General features: G+C 44.9%; 1 protein-coding gene across 1 annotated transcript in view; it reads left to right on the top strand.

The window, feature by feature from the left end:
• Positions 1-8,262: 8,262 nt before the first annotated feature.
• LOC115136807 (TLC domain-containing protein 2-like) overlaps positions 8,263-22,611 on the top strand; it is a 33,817-nt gene continuing 19,468 nt past the window's right edge. The window contains exons 1-3 of the mRNA XM_029672620.2: positions 8,263-8,872; positions 9,259-9,341; positions 18,492-18,574. Of these exons, the coding sequence (XP_029528480.1) occupies positions 8,694-8,872; positions 9,259-9,341; positions 18,492-18,574 (345 nt within the window). The 5' untranslated portion in view covers positions 8,263-8,693. The remainder of the gene's footprint in view (positions 8,873-9,258; positions 9,342-18,491; positions 18,575-22,611) is intronic.

Below are 22,611 nucleotides of genomic sequence, written 5' to 3'. Positions count from 1 at the left end.
GCGCGATGTGCCCTTTTTCGGAGTCTGACCAGAACACCGCCTCTTTTCCCTCTTTTTCGGAGTCGTTTCCTTGGGTCGCTGCATGCGATCCATTCCGTTGTCCTGTTTGTAAGGCAGAACACCGGATCCGCGTCGCGGAAAACATATTCTTGGTCGTACTGATGGTGAGTTGGCGCTGATCTTATATTCAGTAGTTCTTCTCGACTGTATGTAATGAAACCTAAGATGACCTGGGGTACTAATGTAAGAAATAACACGTAAAAAAAACAAAAAACTGCATAGTTTCCTAGGAACGCGAAGCGAGGCGGCCATCTCAGTCGGCGCCGGAAGTAGAACAGAGAGTCTCACAACTCAATCGCTGGTTGAAAACTGTTTTCTGCCCCTCCCAAAAGATAGAATTTGTAGATAATTGGCCCTCTTTCTGGGACTCACCCACAAACAGGACCAAGCCTGACCTGCTGAGGAGTGACGGACTCCATCCTAGCTGGAGGGGTGCTCTCATCTTATCTACCAACATAGACAGGGCTCTAACTCCTCTAGCTCCACAATGAAATAGGGTGCAGGCCAGGCAGCAGGCTGTTAGCCATCTATCACCACATTCTTTTGGAGAGATTGGAAACCCAAATTGGTCTACACGGACATGTTCTGGCCTGGTTTAGATCTTATCTGTCGGAAAGATATCAGTTTGTCTCTGTGAATGGTTTGTCCTCTGACAAATCAACTGTAAATTTCGGTGTTCCTCAAGGTTCCGTTTTAGGACCACTATTGTTTTCACTATATATTTTACCTCTTGGGGATGTCATTCGAAAACATAATGTTAACTTTCACTGCTATGCGGATGACACACAGCTGTACATTTCAATGAAACATGGTGAAGCCCCAAAATTGCCCTCGCTAGAAGCAGGTGTTTCAGACATAAGGAAGTGGATGGCTGCAAACTTTCTACTATTAAACTCGGACAAAACAGAGATGCTTGTTCTAGGTCCCAAGAAACAAAGAGATCTTCTGTTGAATCTGACAATTAATCTTAATGGTTGTACAGTCGTCTCAAATAAAACTGTGAAGGACCTCGGCGTTACTCTGGACCCTGATCTCTCTTTTGAAGAACATATCAAGACCATTTCGAGGACAGCTTTTTTCCATCTACGTAACATTGCAAAAATCTAAAACTTTCTGTCCAAAAATGATGCAGAAAAATTAATCCATGCTTTTGTCACTTCTAGGTTAGACTACTGCATTGCTCTATTTTCTGGCTACCCGGATAAAGCACTAAATAAACTTCAGTTAGTGCTAAATACGGCTGCTAGAATCCTGACTAGAACCAAAACATTTGATCATATTACTCCAGTGCTAGCCTCTCTACACTGGCTTCCTGTCAAAGCAAGGGCTGATTTCAAGGTTTTACTGCTAACCTACAAAGCATTACATGGGCTTGCTCCTACCTATCTCTCTGATTTGGTCCTGCCGTACATACCTACACGTACGCTACGGTCACAAGACGCAGGCCTCCTAATTGTCCCTAGAATTTCTAAGCAAACAGCTGGAGGCAGGGCTTTCTCCTATAGAGCTCCATTTTTATGGAACGGTCTGCCTACCCATGTCAGAGACGCAAACTCAGTCTCAACCTTTAAGTCTTTACTGAAGACTCATCTCTTCAGTGGGTCATATGATTGAGTGTAGTCTGGCCCAGGAGTGGGAAGGTGAACGGAAAGGCTCTGGAGCAACGAACCGCCCTTGCTGTCTCTGCCTGGCCGGTTCCCCTCTTTCCACTGGGATTCTCTGCCTCTAACCCTATTACAGGGGCTGAGTCACTGGCTTACTGGGGCTCTCTCATGCCGTCCCTGGAGGGGGTGCGTCACCTGAGTGGGTTGATTCACTGTTGTGGTCATCCTGTCTGGGTTGGCGCCCCCCTTGGGTTGTGCCGTGGCGGAGATCTTTGTGGGCTATACTCAGCCTTGTCTCAGGATGGTAAGTTGGTGGTTGAAGATATCCCTCTAATGGTGTGGGGGCTGTGCTTTGGCAAAGTGGGTGGGGTTATATCCTTCCTGTTTGGCCCTGTCCGGGGGTGTCCTCGGATGGGGCCACAGTGTCTCCTGACCCCTCCTGTCTCAGCCTCCAGTATTTATGCTGCAGTAGTTTATGTGTCGGGGCTGGGGTCAGTTTGTTATATCTGGAGTACTTCTCCTGTCCTATTCGGTGTCCTGTGTGAATCTAAGTGTGCGTTCTCTAATTCTCTCCTTCTCTCTTTCTTTCTCTCTCTCGGAGGACCTGAGCCCTAGGACCATGCCCCAGGACTACCTGACATGATGACTCCTTGCTGTCCCCAGTCCACCTGGCCATGCTGCTGTTCCAGTTTCAACTGACCTGAGCCCTAGGACCATGCCCCAGGACTACCTGACATGATGACTCCTTGCTGTCCCCAGTCCACCTGGCCATGCTGCTGCTCCAGTTTCAACTTCCACCTGACTGTGCTGCTGCTCCAGTTTCAACTGTTCTGCCTTATTATTATTCGACCATGCTGGTCATTTATGAACATTTGAACATCTTGGCCATGTTCTGTTATAATCTCCACCCGGCACAGCCAGAAGAGGACTGGCCACCCCACATAGCCTGGTTCCTCTCTAGGTTTCTTCCTAGGTTTTGGCCTTTCTAGGGAGTTTTTCCTAGCCACCATGCTTCTACACCTGCATTGCTTGCTGTTTGGGGTTTTAGGCTGGGTTTCTGTACAGCACTTTGAGATATCAGCTGATGTACGAAGGGCTATATAAATAAATTTGATTTGATTTGACTAAATACTTTTTTTGCCCCACTGTAACTCGGCTACGCATGCCTCTCCCTAATATCAATATGCCTTGTCCATTACTGTCCTGGTTAGTGATTATTGTCTAATTTCACTGTAGAGCCTCTAGCACTGCTCAATATGCTCAATATGGTTTCATGCATGTTAACATTAGAAGCCTCCTCCCTAAGTTTGTTTTATTCACTGCTTTAGCACACTCTGCCAAACTGGATGTCCTAGCCGTGTGTCACGACTTCCCCCGTAGTCGGCTCCTCTCCTTGTTCGGGCAGTGTTCGGCGGTCGACGTCACCGGCTTTCTAGCCATCGCCGCTCCATTTTTCATGTATCCTTTTGTTTTGTCTTGTTCCCTGCACACCTGGTTTTCATTCCCCAATCAATCTACATGTATTTATTCCTCTGTTCCCCATCATGTCTTTGTGTAAGATTGTTTGTGTTACGTGTTTGTTGTTGACGCGCCAGACTGGTTTGTTTTTTCCGTGATATTTCACAAAGATGTTTATTGTTAAACATTATTCTTGTGACTGTTTTGCGCGTTTTGCACTTTTGCCTCAATAAAGTGTGTGCCTGTTCACAAATCTCTGCTCTCCTGCACCTGACTTCATTACCAGTACGCACACACCTGACACCGTGTCTGAATCCTGGCTTAGGAAGACCACCAAAAACCCTGAAATTTCCAACCCTAACTACATCTTCCGACAAGATAGAACTGCCAAAGGGGGCGGTGTTGCAATCTACTGCAGAGATAGCCTGCAGAGTTCTGTCTTACTATCCAGGTCTATACCCAAACAATTTGAGCTTCTACTTTTAAAAATCCACCTTTCCAGAAACAAGTCTCTCACCGTTGCCGCTTGCTATAGACCACCCTCTGCCCCCAGCTGTGCCCTGGACACCATATGTGAATTGATTGCCCCATCTATCTTCAGAGCTTGTGCTGCTAGGTGACCTAAACTGGGACATGCTTAACACCCTGGGCCATCCTACAATCTAAGCTTGATGCCGTCAATCTCACACAAATTATCAATGAACCCACCAGGTACAACTCCAAATCCGTAAACACGGGCACCCTCACAGATATCATCCTAAACAACTTGTCCTCCAAATACACCTCTGCTGTTTTCAACCAAGATCTCAGCGATCACTGCCTCATTGCCTGCATCCGTAATGGGTCTGCGGTCAAACGACCACCCCTCATCACTGTCAAATGCTCCCTAAAACACTTCAGCGAGTAGGCCTTTCTTATCGACCTGGCCCGGGTATCCTGGAAGGATATTGACCTCATCCCGTCAGTAGAGGATGCCTGGTTATTCTTTAAAAGTGCCTTACTCACCATCTTAAATATGCATGCCTCATTCAAAAAAAATTGAACCAGGAACAGATATAGCCCTTGGTTTTCTCCAGATCTGACTGCTCTTGACCAGCACAAAAACTTCCTGTGGTGTTCTGCATTAGCATCGAATAGCCCCTGTGATATGCAACTTTTCAGGGAAGTTAGGAACCAATATACACAGGCAGTTAGGAAAGCAAAGGCTAGCTTTTCAAACAGAAATTTGCATCCTGTAGCACAAACTCATGTAAAGTCCACGGAGAATAAGAGCACCTCCTCCCAGCTGCCCACTGCACTGAGGCTAGGAAACACCGATAAATCCGTGATAATTGAGAATTTCAATAAGAATATTTCTACGGCTGGCCATGCTTTCCACCTGGCTACCCCTACCCCGATCAACAGCACTGCACCACCACAGCAACTTGCCCAAGCCTCCCCATTTCTCCTTCACCCAAATACAGATAGCTAATGTTCTCAAAGAGCTGCAAAATCTGGACCCCTACAAATCAGCCGGGCTAGACAATCTGGACCCTCTCTTTCTAAAATGATCTTCCAAAATTGTTGCAACCCCTATTACTAGCCTGTTCAACCTCTTTCGTATCGTCTGAGATCCCCAAAGATTGGAAAGCTGCCGCGGTCATCCCCCTATTCAAAGGGGGAGACATTCTAGACCCAAACTGCTATAGACCTATATCTATCCTACCCTGCCTTTCTAAGGTCTTCGAAAGCCAAGTTAACAAACAGATTACCGACCATTTCGAATTCCACCGTACCTTCTCTGCTATGCAATCTGGTTTCAGAGCTGGTCATGGGTGCACCTCAGCCACGCTCAAGGTCCTAAACGATATCATAACCGCCATTGATAAGAGACATTACTGTGCAGCTGTATTCATCGACCTGGCCAAGGCTTTCGACTCTGTCAATCATCACATTCTTATCGGCAGACTCAACAGCCTTGGTTTCTCAAATGATTGCCTTGCCTGGTTCACCAACTACTTCTCTGATAGAGTTCAGTGTGTCAAATCGGAGGGCCTGTTTTCCGGACCTCTGGCAGTCTCTATGGGGGTGCCACAGGGTTCAATTCTCGGGCTGACTCTCTTCTCTGTATACATCAATGATGTCGCTCTTGCTGCTGGTCATTCTCTGATACACCTCTATGCAGATGACACCATTCTGTATACTTCTGGCCCTTCTTAGGACACTGTGTTAAAACTAACCTCCAGATGAGCTTCAATGCCATACAACTCTCCTTCCGTGGCCTCCAACTGCTCTTAAATGCAAGTAAAACTAAATGCATGCTATTCAACCGATCGCTGCCCGCACCTGCCCGCCCGTCCTTCATCACTACTCTGGACGGTTCTGACTTAGAATATGTGGACAACTACAAATACCTAGGTGTCTGGCATCTCCAATCCAAAATAAATCTAGAATTGGCTTCCTATTTTGAAACAAAGCATCCTTCTATCATTGCTGCCAAACATACTCTCGTAAAACTGACCATCCCACCGATCCTCGACTTTGGCAATGTCATTTACAAAATATCCTCCAACACTCTACTCAACAAATTGGATGCAGTCTATCACGGTGCCATCCGTTTTTGTCACCAAAGCCCAATATACTACCCACCACTGTAACCTGTACGCTCTCGTTGGCTGGCCCTCTAGCTGTTCACCAACTACTTTGCAGACAGAGTTCAGTGTGTCAAATCGGAGGGCATGCTGTCCGGTCCTCTGGCAGTCTCTATGGGGGTGCCACAGGGTTCAATTCTCGGGCCGACTCTTTTCTCTGTATATATCAATGATGTTGCTCTTGCGGGCGATTCCGTGATCCACCTCTACGCAGACGACACCATTCTATATACTTCCGGCCCGTCCTTGGACACTGTGCTATCTAACCTCCAAACGAGCTTCAATGCCATACAACACTCCTTCCGTGGCCTCCAACTGCTCTTAATAGTAAAACCAAATGCATGCTTTTCAACCGTTCGCTGCCTGCACCCGCATGCCTGACTAGCATCACCACCCTGGATGGTTCCGACCTTGAATATGTGGACATCTATAAGTACCTAGGTGTCTGGCTAGACTGTAAACTCTCCTTCCAGACTCATATCAAATATCTCCAATCGAAAATCAAATCTAGAGTCGGCTTTCTATTCCGCAACAAAGCCTCCTTCACTCACGCCGCCAAACTTACCCTAGTAAAACTGACTATCCTACCGATCCTCGACTTTGGCGATGTCATCTACAAAATTGCTTCCAACACTCTACTCAGCAAACTGGATGCAGTTTATCACAGTGCCATCCGTTTTGTCACTAAAGCAACTTATACCACCCACCACTGCGACCTGTATGCTCTAGTCGGCTGGCCCTCGCTACATATTCGTCGCCAGACCCACTGGCTCCAGGTCATCTACAAGTCCATGCTAGGTAAAGCTCCGCCTTATCTCAGTTCACTGGTCACGATGGCAACACCCACCCGTAACACGCGCTCCAGCAGGTGTATCTCACTGATCATCCCTAAAGCCAACACCTCATTTGGCCGCCTTTCGTTCCAGTTCTCTGCTGCCTGTGACTGGAACGAATTGCAAAAATCGCTGAAGTTGGAGACTTTAATCTCCCTCACCAACTTCAAACATCTGCTATCTGAGCAGCTAACCGATCGCTGCCGCTGTACATAGTCTATCGGTAAATAGCCCACCCATTTTTACCTACCTCATCCCCATACTGTTTTTATTTATTTTATTTTCTGCTCTTTTGCACACCAATATCTCTACCTGTACATGACCATCTGATCATTTATCACTCCAGTGTTAATCTGCAAAATTGTAATTATTCGCCTACCTCCTCATGCCTTTTGCACACAATGTATATAGACTCTCCTTTTTTCTACTGTATTATTGACTTGTTAATTGTTTACTCCATGTGTAACTCTGTGTTGTCTGTTTACACTGCTATGCTTTATCTTGGCCAGGTCGCAGTTGCAAATGAGAACTTGTTCTCAACTAGCCTACCTGGTTAAATAAAGGTGAAATAAAAAAATACTGTATTTATTTATTTATCTTGCTCCTTTGCATCCCAGTATCTCTACTTGCACATTCATCTTCTGCACATCAACCATTCCAGTGTTTAATTGCTATATTGTAATTACTTCGCCACCATGGCCTATTTATTGCTACCTCCCTTATCCTACCTCATTTGCACAAACTGTATATATACTTTTTCAACTGTATTATTGACTGTATGTTTGTTTTTTCCATGTGTAACTCTGTGTTGTTGAATGTGTTGTACTGCTTTGCTTTATCTTGGCCAGGTCGCAGTTGTAAATAAGAACTTGTTCTCAACTAGCCTACCTGGTTAAATAAAGGTGAAATAAATCAAATATATATTTTTTAAATAAGTATGCCCCCAATGCAATTCTAAAGTCTAATACATCCAGTGTGATTTCAACAGATTTTTGTCAAATAAACAAATTATTGTCTTTTGTTGATTTTATATAACAACATTTCAACCTCGTTTAGCGTGATCTATTCAATTATGGCATAATTATATTTGTATTAATTTGCTTCACTCTCAATGACAGACTTTTATTTTGAAGGTTAACCACAATGTCCACTATTGTGGCTAGCTTCACATAGATGGGCCGACCACCATTAATCAAATAAGAACTGTTTTATAAATGAGGGTTATTTTAGATGATTACACCTCGCTATAGCTACTGAAACAGATTATGTCATTTTGCTGTGTTTTTGTGGAAGAACATTGTTGGCGTCCATGAGCTAGCTAGCTTTATTTTATGACCAGCCCTGTAGGTGCGCGAGACAATTTTATCTGCATCGTATGGAACGCCGTTTGGGTCTTTGCGTGTCATAAAAGACACAAGTCAAATAACACTATTTGACGTGTCAAATAACACTATTTGGCGTGTCAAATAAACTGGACGTGTCCTGGCCCACAGAAAAAAACTACGTGCGTCTATGTTGTCTGGCAAATTTCATGAAACTACTATTCCCATAACCCTTTATGAATGAACGGAAGCGGGGTGATACATTCATGACGTATAGTTTCAATTATTCTAGCTGCGCCCCCTTATAGTAGGGCGGGGATTGTCTTGTGTTTGGTAACTCCATAGCACAAGTTACACAAGCAAGGATGATTTTATAATAGGAGCATTTCACAACTTGTACACCAATTCGCACGCTCAGCACATGCGTCCGAGAAAGCAATTCTGTCTTCTCATTTGGCTGGTACTACAATAAAAATGGTCAACCTGAAATCATAGAATAGAATAGATCATCATTGACGTCCACGCCTCACCTTCCATTTATGAGACAGAACGATCAAATTGCCTACATTTGAGTCGACTGACATCAGGAGTCGCAAGAACATTTATCGCTTTAGGCTGAATAACACGGAACTCCAAAGTAAAGTCAGTATGTTTGCTTTGACAGTGTAAATATCAATCGCGAGCAGAGAGAGCGAGCGCGTCGATCTTGAACAACTACAGCGCGCGAATTTTCTAACGTTGAAATCTTCAAGTGGAGTAGGACACAGAAAGGAGTTTGTCGTCGCCATGGAGTTGAATTCAGTGCTTTTGACTGCGGGTGGCTCTATTGGATTTTTTAAACTTGTCAACTGTGGTGTCAGTAAACTCCCTCTTCCCGAGACTGCTTGCAGAAACGCCTGGAAATGGAGAAATATCTGCACATCTTTCACCCACAGTCTGATAACTGGGATATGGGCTGTACTGTGGTGAGTCGTTTTCCACTGCCTTGATGTGCAAAGATCAATTGTTTTCAATTAGCTTATACATTACAGGGTAGTAACTGATAATAGGGTTTATAATACATTTGTACAATTTAAAGGTAAACATTTGGATTTTTATAGGGTAAGGTAACATAATGTGGACTATGTTTTATTCTGGACTGAATTGTGAAGTGTTAAATCAATTAACCTATGGTCATATAGAATGCTTCAGAATCAATTTTATCTAGCCTACACCTTTTTCACTATGCTAATTCTCTCCAACTTTCTCTCCCAATAATACAAAAAACGATTTCATTGCTTTGAATAATATATCAATTTGAATTGCTTTCTGGTTATTCTCTCAAATGAATGTGTCTGTTTTTCCCCTGCAGCTTTTTCCTACACCCACAGATGGCCGAAGATTTGATAGGAACCCATTCTGTGTTCTCGCACACGTTGGTTTCTATATCAATTGGTGAGTGAGTGTGTGGATGGATGGGCAGAGGGAAAGGGAAGCGGTGTGTGAGCTGTCCACACTGATGTACTTTTATTCTATTTTTTTGTTTAGTTGTGTGATGTGTCTGGACCCCAGGAAGAGTAAGGCAGCAGCTAATGGGGAATCATAATAAATAGGAATAACCCATAGAAGGATTTTGGAACCTCTAACTCTGGCACTTTGACTCATGGGTACCCTAGCAATGGCTGCTATTCCAGACTTGAATGGGAACTGCCATCTATGGATTATATTTCTGTGGTTGGCTGCGGTTGTCATTTTGCCTTTCGCAAATTTCAAAATACAATCACGAGAAAAATGTAAGGTCTACCGTTTGGAAAGAAAATGCCTACTGCTGATAAGAGAAGACTAATCTGTCTGTCGATGCTAACACATTTGTTTCTCAGCTTTTGAGCGATTCTGAGCGAACAGCACTGCTTTTCAAAATATATTAACTTGAGATATTGGCATGAGCACATCGGCCATCACCGGTGAGTAGCCTATGCTATCTATCTTCATCATTGAGTCAGTGTTACTGGAAAGTTTATTTTGTAGCTATACAAAATAAAAATAATAAAAATATAAACGTAACATGTAAAGTGTTGGTCCTATGTTTAATGAGCTGAATTAATTTTTTCCATATGCCCAAAAAGCTTCTTTCTCAAATTTTGTGCACAAGTTTGTTAACATCCCTATTAATGAGCATTTCTCCTTTGCCAATATAATCCATCCACCTGACGGGTGGCATATCAAAATGCTGATTAAACAGCATGATCATTACACAGGTGCACCTTGTGCTGGGGACAATTATAAGGTCACATAAAAATGTGTAGTTTTGTAACGGTTTTCTAATGGTGAAGGAGAGTCGGACCAAAATGCAGCGTGTATATTGCGATCCATGTTTTAATAAACAAACGTAACACAAATCTAAATACAATTACTACAAAAACAATAAACGTAAAGAAAACCGAAACAGCCTATACTGGTGTAACCTAACATAGACAGGAACAAGGACACTAAGGACAATCACCCACAATACAACCAAAGAATATGGCTGCCTAAATATGGTTCCCAATCAGAGACAACGATAAACACCTGCCTCTGATTGAGAACCACTTCAGACAGCCATAGACTTTCCTAGAACACCCTACTAAGCTACAATCCCACTAACATACACACCAAAACCCCAAGACAAAACACACCACAATACAAAAACTCCATGCCACACCCTGGCCTGACCCAATACATGAAGAAAAACACAAAATACTTAGACCAGGGCGTGACAAGTTTTGTCACACAACACAATGCCACAGATGTCTCAAGTTTTGAGGGAGCATACAATTGGCATTCTGACTGCAGGAATGTCGACCAGAGCTGTTGCCAGAGAATTTAATGTTAATTTATATCATAAACTGCCTCCATTGTCATGGGAAATCTATAGATTAGGGCCTAATTAAAAATGTCAATTGACCAATTTCCTTTATATGAATTGTAACTCAGTAAAAAAAATAATTGGTGTGTGTGTGTGTGTGTGTGAATATATCTCAGGGTTTCCATTAGGAAAATTAGGCGGCGGGTATGGTTCCATCATCTTTTATTAGAAGTGAAACACACAGAAAACAATAAAGTGCAAAACGAAATGTGAAGCTAATGTAGTGCTCGCAGGCAACTATACATAGACAAGATGCCACAACAAACAGGTGGGAAAAGGCTGCCTAAATATGTTCCCCAATCAGAGACAACGATAGACAGCTGCCTCTGATTGGGAACCATACCAAGCCAACCTAGAAATAAAGAAACTAGAATGCCCACCCTAGTCACACCCCGACCTAACCAAAATAGAGAATAAAGGATCTCTAAGGTCAGGGTGTGACAGTACCCCCCCCCCCCCAAAGGTGCGGACTCCGGCCGCAAAACCTGACTCTATAGGGGAGGATCCGGGTGGGCATCTAGCCTCGGTGGCGGCTCAGGTGCGGGATGTAGACCCCACTCCGCTCGCGAATCCGACCGCTTCGGTGGCGACTCTGGTGCGGGGATCGTCGTCCCTATTCCAGTCTGCTGTCCCCACATGCTTAAAGATGGCCACCATTTTTACTGTTCCTAAATGACTATCGCCTTGTTGCACTCACTTCTGTCATCATGAAGTGCTTTGAGACTAGTCAAGGATCATATCACCTCCACCCTACCTGATACCCTAGACCTACTCCAATTTGCTTACCGCCCCAACAGGTCCCCTGAACGATGCAATCGCCATCACACTGCACACTTCCCTATTCCATCTGGACAAGAGGAATACCTATGTAAGAATGCTGTTCAATGACTGCAGCTCAGCATTTAACACCATAGTACCCTCAACTCGTCATTAAGCTCGAGACAACTGGGTCCTGGACTTTCTGACGGGCCGCCTCCCAGGTGGTGAAGGTAGGAAACACCATCTACACCCTGCTGATCCTCAACACTGGGGCCTCACAAGGGTGCATTCTCAGACCTCTCCTGTACTCCCTGTTCACCCATGACTGCGTGGCCATGCACGCTTCCACCTCAATTATCAAGTTCGCAGACAATGCTACAGTGGTAGACTTGATTACCAACAATGACAAGAAGGCCTACAGGGAGAAGGTGAGGACCCTCAGAGTGTGGTGTCAGGAAAACAACCTCTCACTCAACGTTAACAAAACAAAGGAAATGATCGTGGACTTCAGGAAACAGCAAAGGGAGCACCTCCCCATCCACATCGATGAGACAGTAATGGAGAAGGTGGAACGTTTTTTAAGTTCCTCGGCGTACACATCACGGACACACTGAAATGGTCAACCCACACAGACAGTGTGGTGAGGAAGGAGCAACCATGCCTCTTCAACCTCGGGAGGCTGAAGAAAGTTGGCTTGTCACCTAAAACACTCAAACTTTTACAGATGCACAATTGAGAGCATCCTGTCACCGCCTGGTACAGCAACTGCACCACCCTCAACCGCAAAGCTCTCCAGAGGGTAGTGCGGTCTGCACAACACATCACCGGGGACAAAATACCTGCCCTCCAGGACACCTGCAGCACCCGATGTCACAGGAAGGCAAAAAAAGATTATCAAGGACAACGACCACCCGAGCCACTGCCTGTTCACCCCACTATCATCCAGAAGGCGAGGTCCGTACAGGTGCATCAAAGCTGGTACCGAAAGATAGAATCTGTTTTTCAGTCTCAAGGCCATCAGACTGTTAAACAGCCATCACTAACATAGAGAGGCTGCTGCCAACAAATCTCTGGACACTTTAAGAAATTGACTTAATAAAGGTATCACTAATCACTTTAAATAACGCCACTTTAATAATATTTACATTTCCTACATTACTCATCTCATATGTAAACTCAGCAAAAAAAGAAATATCCCTTGTTCGGGACCCTGTCTTTCAAAGACCATTTGTAAAAATCCCAAAAACTTCACAGATCTTCATTGTAAAGGGTTTAAACACTGTTTCCCATGCTTGTTCAACGAACCATAAACAATTAATGAACATGCGCCTGTGGAACAGTTGTTGAGACAGTAACAGCTTACAGACGGTAGGCAATTAAGGTCACAGTTATGAAAACTTAGGACATTAAAGAAGCCTTTCTACTGACTCTGAAAAACACCAAAAGAAAGATGCCCAGGGTGCTCATCTGCGTGAACGTGCCTTAGGCATGCTGCAAAGGAGGCATGAGGACTGCAGATGTGGCCAGGGCAATAAATTGCAATGTCCGTATTGTGAGACGCCTAAGATAGTGCTACAGGGAGACAGGACAGGCAGCTGATCATCCTCGCAGTGGCAGACTATGTGTAACAACACCTGCACATGATCGGTACATTCGAACATCACACCTGCGGGACAGGTACAGGATGGCATCAACAACTGCCCGAGTTACACCAGGAACGCACAATCCCTCCATCAGTGCTCAGACTGTCCGCAATAGGCTGAGAGAGGATGGACTGAGGGCTTGTAGGCCTTTTGTAAGGCAGGACCTCACCAGACATCACCGGCAACAACGTCGCCTATGGGCACAAAACCATCGTCACTGGACCAGACAGGACTAGCAAAAAGTGCTATTCACTGATGAGTTGCGGTTTTGTCTCACCAGGGGTGATGGTCGGATTCGCGTTTATCGTCAAAGGAATGAGCGTTACACCGAGGCCTGTAGTCTGGAGTGGGATCAATTTGGAGGTGGAGGGTCCATCATGGTCTAGGGCGGTGTGTCATAGCATCATCGGACTGAACTTGTTGTCATTGCAGGCAATCTAAGACGACTTCCTCCCACATGTGGTACCCCTCCTGCAGGCTCATCCTGACATGACCCACCAGCATGACAATGCCACCAGCCATACTGCTCGTTCTGTGCGTGATTTCCTGCAAGACAGGAATGTCAGTGTTCTGCCATGGCCAGCGAAGAGCTTGGATCTCAATCTCATTGAGCACATCTGGGACCTGTTGGATCGGATCGGAGGGTGAGGGCTTGGGCCATTCCCCCCAGAAATGTCTGGGAACTTGCAGGTGCCTTGGTGGAAGAGTGGGGTAACATCTCACAACAAGAACGGGCAAATCTGGTGCAGTCCATGAGGAGGAGATGCACTGCAGTACTTAATTCAGCTGATGGCCACACCAGATACTAACTTACTTTTGTTTTTGACCCCCCTTTTTTTCAGGGACACATTATTCAATTTCTGTTAGTCACATGTCTGTGGAAATTGTTCAGTTTATGTCTCAGTTGTTGAATCTTATGTTCACATGCGCCGAATACAACAAGTGTAGTCCTTACCGTGAAATGCTTACTTACAAGCCCTTAACCAACAGTGCAGTTCAAGGAGAGTTAAGAAAATATTTACCAAATAAGCTAAAGTAAAAAATTATAAAAAGTAACACAATAAAATAACAATTACAAGGCTATATACAGGGGGTACCGGTACCGAGTCAGTGTGCGGGGTACAGGTTAGTTGTGGTAATTAGTACATGCTGGTAGGGGTGAAGTGAAAATGTATAGATAATAAACAGCAAGTACCAGCAGTGTACAAAACAAATGGGGGGGTCAATGTAAATAGTCCGGTAGCCATTTGATTCATTGTTCAGCAGTCTTATGGCTTGGGGGTAGAAGCTGTTAAGGAGCCTTTTGGTCCTAGACTTGGCGCACCGATACTGCTTGCCGTGTGGTAGAAGAGAGAACAGTCTATGCCTTGGGTGACTGGAGTCTCTGACAATTTTATGGGCTTTCCTCTGACACCACTTATTATATAGGTCCTGGATGGCAGGAACTTGGCCTCAGGGATGTACTGGGCCGTACGCACTACCATCTGTAGCGCCTTACGGTCAGATGCCGAGCAGTTGCCATACCAGTGATGCAACCGGTCATGATGCTCTCAATTGTGCAGCTGTAGAACTTTTTGAGGATCTGGGGACCCAAGCCAAATAATTTCAGTCTCCTGAGGGGGAAAAGGTTTTGTCGTGCCCAATGAACTTGAAACTCTCGCTCCATTACAGCTCTGTCAATGTTAATGGGGTGTTAATGGCTTTTTCCTGTAGTCCACAATCAGCTCCTTTGTCTTGCTCACATTGAGGGAGAGGTTGTTGTCCTGGCACCACACTGACAGTTCTCTGACCTTCTCCCTATAGACTGTCTCATTGTTGTTGGTGATCAGGCCTACCACTGTTGTGTCATCAGCAAACTTAATGATGATGTTGGAGTCGTGTTTGGTCATGCAGTCGTGGATGAACAGGGAGTACAGGAGGGGACTAAGTACCTACTCCTGAGGGGCCCCAGTGTTGATGATCAGCGTGGCAGAGTGTGTTGTTGCCTACCCTTACCACCTGGGGGCAGCCCGTCAGGAAGTCTAGGATCCAGTTGCAGAGGGAGGTTTTTAGTCCCAGGGTCCTGAGCTTAGTGATGAGCTTCGTGAGCACTATGGGGTTGAACGCTGAGCTGTAGGCATTCTCACATAGGTGTACCTTTTGTCCAGGTGGGAAAAGGCAGTGTGGAGTGCGTTTGAGATTGCGACATCTGTGGATCTGTTGGGGAGGTATTCGAATTGGCGTGGGTCTAGGGTATCCGGTAGGATGCTGTTGATGTGAGCCATGACCAGCCTTTCAAAGCACTACGGGGCAGTAATCATTTAGGCAGGTTACCTTTGCTTCCTTGGGCGAATGGACTATGGCGGTCTGCTTAAAAATGTCAGTGAAGACACTTGCCAGTTGGTCTGCACATGCTTTGAGTGCACGTCCTGGTAATCCGTCTGGCTCCACGGCTTTGTGAATGTTGACCTGTTTAAAGGTCTTGCTGACATCGGCTACTGAGAGCGTTATCACACAGTCATGTGACATGCTGGTAAAAATTGTAAAACTGATTTAAGTTTGCCTGCATTATAGTCCCCGGCCACTAGGAGTGCCACTTCTGGATGAGCATTTTCTTGTTTGCTTATGGCCTAGAGTTGGTTGAGTGCGGTCTTAGTGCCAGCATCGGTCTGTGGCGGTAAATAGACGGCTACGAATAATATAGATGAGAATTATCTTGGTAAATAGTGTGGTCTACAGCTTATCATAAGGTACTCTACCTCAGGCGAGTAATACAGACACACACCCCCACCCCTCGTCTTACCAGACGTAGCTTCTCTGTTCTGCCGGTGCATGGAAAATCCCGCCAACTCTATATTAGCTGTGTCGTCGAACATCCACGACTCGGTGAAACATAAGATATTACAGTATTTAATGTCCCGTTGGTAGGATATGCCACCTGACCTTGTCTATCTCTCATATAACTTAGAGCAATAGTGTATGTGTGTCAGCCTATACCCCTCCAAAGACCTCTCTCCAACACGCTTCATGTGTCTGACAGCTAAAATTGGTCTGTAGAAGTATTAAGCCTGGAGCACAAGTCAAACAGCAGAGCATAGCTTTCACTTGGTTAGGAGTCTCGGCTAGATGGACAAAATCTTTATTTAACTAGGCAAGTCAGTTAAGAACAAATTCTTATTTTCAATGACAGCCTAGGAACAGTGGGTTAACTGCCTTGTTCAGGGGCAGAATGACAGATTTTCACCTTGTCAGCTCAGGGATTCGATCTTGCAACCTCTCGGTTACTAGTCCAACGCTCTAACAACCATGCTACCTGCCACCACACTGAGCTTAAAGTAAACCCCAGCAGTACAGCCCCTTTAAATAAAAATGTCTCTATTTTGACTTCATGTTCTCTAATTGACTCGTGTATTGAGCTAATTTACACTCTATAAGCTGTTAATTTATTGGATCTGTGCCTGGTTAACAAGGGCTCCCTTAGAATTCCAAGGATTGTTAGCGTTCTCCCAGAGAATCCACCCACCCTTGAATGCTGCCTGTCAGTGTTACTAGTGTTGCCGGAATTCTAGAATCAATGGGGAGCATTATGATGCTTCGTCCCAGGCACTGCTCCGGGCCTACCCCTGTAGGTTGCGTGACCCTAGAATGGGCCGTAACGCCTGAGAAGAAGGCTGTTGATATATGCCGCAGCAGTCTGCCCGGGTCAAATGCCATCTATAACAGAGAAGTAACAGAGAAGGGAGTCCGGGTGAGGAGGGATGGTGGATGGTGCTTCTTCTGAGCCCTGCCTACAACAATGTGGCGTGACAGTGACACTGAGCCTATAGTATGGTCGTCACTATCAGGCCACGATGCAAAGCTAGAAAGACAAAGTATTTTCACTGTAGACAATTTTGACATGGCAGCTTGGCCACATAGTAGAAACCTACTGTATGTTCGGAGGCTATATTTAAAATGTTTTGTTTGTTTTTCGCTCTGATTGACCAAACAAACACTAGTCTGGGCCTCTGTCTGTGGACTGACTTGATTATGTCAGGCCAAGGCAAAGGTGTTGACATTTTGGAATGCATAACAGTTGCAGTAGGTACCCTGCCAGGCTGACCAAAGGTAAATGCAGTGTTACATACCAAACATGACACTACCATGAAGTGCCACTCTCCTATTGGGTGCGTCGTTAAGTTCATTTTAAGAATATTTTTGTTTTGAGGAACTGTAATCTGTCACAAAGATTTTCTGATGTAGACTCATCTCAACCAAACATCCAGGGTTTGACTGTAAAGCCAGTGTATAGACAAGTTGTGTTTGATCACCATGTCGTTGGACAGTCACTGCCCAAAACCCACAGAACGGGAGAGCTTGGCTCCAGTCACCAGCCGTTTGAGATAACATGCTGCTGTTGAATTTAAACACTACAAAAAAAATGTTTCCATTTTCAGCCACGTGTGGTGGTACAGAAAGGTGTGAGAGAAACTAGGGCAGAAGAACAGGGGCAGGGGGTGAGATGGGGACAGAGAGACACACAGAGAGGGAGAGAGCGACCGAGAGAGACCGAACCAATGATTCCTTTTGGAACACAGTCAGTGTCATAATGATAAGAGAGCCTGTTGGAAGGCCAACGGGCGAACAGTTGGTCACATGCCACCATGGTTCAATAACGTGAGAGCTTGACCTAGGTTGACGGTCTTCGCTGGTTGTAAAATGGCTTTTCTTTATACATATCTAGGAATGATAAGAGATGAATGGATGACACTTTTAAAATCTAATATGGATCCTATTCAGTCAAAATCAATTCCCAATGCACAGTCAGAATTATTTTTGGGATTCAATTTGGACAATTTGGTTAAGTAAACATCCGTTGTTTCTTCAGCATGTGTTTGTCATATAGCAGCTGAGGGTGCTCTAAAGGTACATGTCTTATCACAATATTTACAGAAGCCGTTTGGTGTTGAATGTCAAATAGAATATGTAGTAGGAACACAGACTAGGGTTAATTATAGTGTGCCCTAGAGGAGGACCCCCTCCGCGACATACACACACACACCCGACTATCTTTAACGCTTCATTATTTTTCCACCATTCTGAAAAGCCGTGTCCATGGTTATGCCCATAGCGGGGGACTGATCTAAATAGCACTCTTTAACTGACATCTTGGTTACCATCCTTGGTGTCGTCATGGAAGCGACTGGCAAGAGGGGTCCCCACTAAATATACTTGATATGCCAAACACTCCTCCACTGAAAAAGCCTTTGTTCTATCAATCTCCATTGCTTTGTTTTGGTTCTAAGCTAGAATATGCCTTTTCCATGTTTTGTTCAACAGGCTACTTCATCTATGACTTCCTTGATATGGTGCTCAACCAGAAGATGATCCTGTCATGGGAGCTCCTATTCCATCACACAGTGGTAAGTGGCCCTTGTAGCATCTACAAGGTTTGAGGTACCCGTTATGTACAACCACAGATCTAGGATCAGGTTACCTGACCTCACTCACCATAACCTTGATAAATATCTGACCCTGTATCAGCGGTTAGGTGAAACATAGCCTAGAATCTCTGTCTCAACCTCATTATCTAGCTAAAACACCCACCAGAGAATACTGAAGCAGTGAAAGCATCACACAGTGCACACACAAAACCCCCACAGTCGTTGGCCCCTGTTAGCATACAGCAGAGCTCAAATCCTATTTTATTGGTCGCTTGCACAGTTTTGCTGCACCTGCGATGTCTCTAGCTATAACAATGCAGTAAGATCTAGCAATACAATAACAATACACACATAATCCCCCCCCAAAAAATAAATAAAGAACAAGAAAATGAAGACCTTACTGTTAACCTTTTCCAGCCAGCCTTCCTCATCAGGCTCCTAACCTGCCTAACATCCCCCTTGAGGAAGTTAACCCCCAGGCATGGTAGTGTAACAGAGGTCTTTGGGTAAAAACGCTTGCACAATGAGTACATTTGCCAGAGACCTGATTAGTTGCATTGGCAACCTAAGTGAATGCATAGACTTCAGCTTAGCAGGCTAATGTGCTCTACTGTCCCTTAGAAAGTCTGAGTTTTAACCCCATCGGTCACACTAGCTAGGAACAACCAACTCATTATTGTTCTCTTTCTCATCAAGACTAGACAGCTCCAGTACTACGTAATAGGCCTCAAATGAGAGCACCTGGTAAAGTCATTGTTCATCATTGTCCTTTTGAGAAAAATGTTCATTGTTCACCAATGTTCTTGAGAAAGACCTCATAGTGTTGTTCTCATTCCCTTGAGAATGTGTTTCTCGTCTTTGTAGAATGCTGCTTGAGGCTGTGCATCAGGGTATGAAGTTGCCTGTTGGCAACAGATCTAGGATCAGTTTTCCCTCCCCCATCCTAACTTTAACCATTGGGGGTTAAAATGCTAAACTGACCTTGGCATACGCCAAAGTACTTCTGCCTGACCCATTTTCATGGCAATACTGAGCTTTTGAAGACCTTTTTATTTTGAGGACCGGTTTGTGATGTTGATGTACATTTTTAGATGTGTGGTTAGAAGAGGACTTGTGTAGATTTGAATTTGTAGAATTTTGTCAAGTCTGTCCATGTCTGCTTGTCTAATAGACTTATTATACTTATATAACTAATGTTTGTGTATAGGCGTCTGAAGTTGAGCCAGTGTATGTGGGCACATGCCTATTTATATGTGTGAGCCTCTATAAGTGTGTGTTTTTCTATATCGCTCGCACACATGCTGGTGAGTAGTACAGTATTCACACTCAGCCTCTCGTGTTGGTATGACTCACAGCTGGCTGTTCCTCGTCAATGTATCAACACTGTCCAGGGAAAGCCCTGCATATCTAAACTGACAGACTGACTGACTGGACTCAGTCTGCCAGGCAGCTCCATATCTAAACTAAATGACTGGCTGACTGGATTCAGCTCAGCTTGTTAGGCAGCTCCACGTGCCTCTGGCCCTGGAAGGATAGTGGCCCAGTGTATTTTGGCTCAGTCCCTCCATGGACTTCATTCTCCCCTGAAGTCACCCTATGGTTCTCATCCTCTCCTCTTCCAGGGCCAGCAGCCAGCCAGTCAGTCCCCCATTCTGAGGTTTTGTTGTTGTTGTTCTTCGCTCCCTTCTTTCCTGGAAGCTCCATTCAGGACAGAAGGAGGAGGTCTGGATGAGTGTTGGCAGATACACAGTCCATGACTGTGGCCTGGGAGGAACGTCATCCACTTTTCCTCTCCTTCTCTCACATCATCCTTTTTGTCTGTGTTGTGGTCCCTTTCTGTCTCCTGCTCTCTTCCTGTGTCTCTATCAGTCTTTCTTTATTCTATCTCTCCTCTCTCTCACTCTCTCTTCCTCTCCACCTGTGGTTTACTGATGGGGTCAGGGCCTGGAAGTAATGATAAATAAGAACATTGTTATGTGTTTTTTTGTGAGAAGTAAAGGGAGAGAAACTCTTTTTCTGAATCTGAGATCTCAATGGAGCATTTCATTGGTCTTGGGTAATGCCCGTTGACAATTTCTACGGTCTGTGGAAAAAACAGCCTTTATTTGGCGTACCCCCTCATCCTCTGAAAGTCATTTTGGTTAGTCATTCACTTTGTAATGCTGTAGATGGGTTTCTCTGAAATGCAGACTTAACAACACCAAAGACTCGAGCTAAGGACTGATGCTAAAGAGTTAGCATAAGGCAAAGCTTTGGTAGTTGTTCCAGTAGTCGTCGACCAGGCTCGTATTCATCAGGGCATACAGCATCATAGCAGAATGGTTGGGCAATGTAAAACATAAACTAGGGTTTCTTATTGGATAAGTTCAGCTGGAAGGCCATTTTCTTCCATTTCATGTCTAGTGAACATGGCCTAGTCTTAGTAACTGTGGGGGAATAAGCTGTCAAATGTTCCATAGAAACGTTATACTTTTTTCTACTTAAGTGGAGCTCACTGGGTAAGAAAGGTGTGAGTCTTCTTACAATGACATATGGGTACTCCACTGGCAGTTTGACACAGAGCAACACAGAGACTCCTCGTATAGCCCCCAAACAACCCCTGACCCCTCCATTCCTTTGAGAAACAGGAAGTCCTGCCGTCTGTGCCAGTAATAAGGCGCCCTTATGAACACAAAACTTCCTCACTCAGATCTGACTGAGGAGGTACTGTCATATGTATGAAAGAGCATATGGAAGATTCATAACATATGATATAAGGGTCTGGAAACAGACATTCTGACAAACACCATATTTGCATTTGCAGAAGTTGTCAGGGGTGCTTTTTGTTTCAAGGGGTTTTCTGCTGTAGTTTCAATAACATAATTGAGAATTTCAATAAGCATTTTTCTACGGCTGGCCATGCTTTCCACCTGGCTACCCTGGTCAACCGCCCGGCACCCCTCACTGCAACTTGCCCAATCCTCCCACATTTCTCCTTCACCCAAATCTAGATAGCTGATGTTCTGAAAGAGCTGCAAAATCTGGACCCCTACAAGTAAGCAGGGCTAGACAATCTGGACCCTCTCTTCCTAAAGTTATCAGACGAAATTGTTGCAACCCCTATTACTAGCTTGTTCAACCTCTCTTTCGTATCGTCTGAGATCCCCAAAGATTGGAAAGCTGCCGCGGTCATCCCCCTCTTCAAAGGAGGAGACACTCTAGACCCAAACTTCTACAGACCTATATCTATCCTACCCAGCCTTTCTAAGGTCTTCGAAAGCCAAGTTAACAAACAGATCACCGACCATTTCGAATCCCACCGTACCTTCTCCGCTATGCAATCTGGTTTCCGAGCTGGTCATGGGTGCACCTCAGCCACGCTCAAGGTCCTAAACGATATCATAACCGCCATCGATAAGAGACAATACTGTGCAGCTGTATTCATCGACCTGGCCAAGGCTTTCGACTCTGTCAATCATCACATTCTTATCGGCAGACTCAACAGCCTTGGTTTCTCAAAATGTGTCATTTAATGACTGCTTCACCTGGTTCACCAACTACTTCTCTGGCAGAGTTCAGTGTGTCAAATCGGAGGGCCTGTTGTCTGGACCTCTGGAAGTCTCTATGGGGATGCCACAGGGTTCAATCCTCGGGCCAACTCTTTTCTCTGTATACATCAATGATGTCGCTCTTGCTGCTGGTGATTCTCTGATCCAACTCTATGCAGACAACACTATTCTGTATACCTCTGGCCCTTCTTTGGACACTGTGTTAACTAACCTCCAGACGAGCTTCAATGCCATACAACTCTCCTTCCGTGGCCTCCAACTGCTCTTAAATGCCAGTAAAATTAAATGCATGCTCTTCAACCGATCCCTGCCTGCACCTGCCCGCCTGTCCAGCATCGCTACTCTGGACGGTTCTGACTTAGAATATGTGGACAACTACAAATACCTAGGTGTCTGGTTAGACTATAAAGTCTCCTTCCAGACTCACATTAAGCATCTCCAATCCAAAATTAAATCTACAATTGGCTT

This window comes from Oncorhynchus nerka, linkage group LG11 (assembly GCF_034236695.1).
Source record: "Oncorhynchus nerka isolate Pitt River linkage group LG11, Oner_Uvic_2.0, whole genome shotgun sequence".
NCBI lineage: Eukaryota > Metazoa > Chordata > Actinopteri > Salmoniformes > Salmonidae > Oncorhynchus > Oncorhynchus nerka.
The sequence above is the reverse complement of the archived record's forward strand: the minus strand, read 5'-3'. Positions and strand labels throughout refer to the sequence as shown.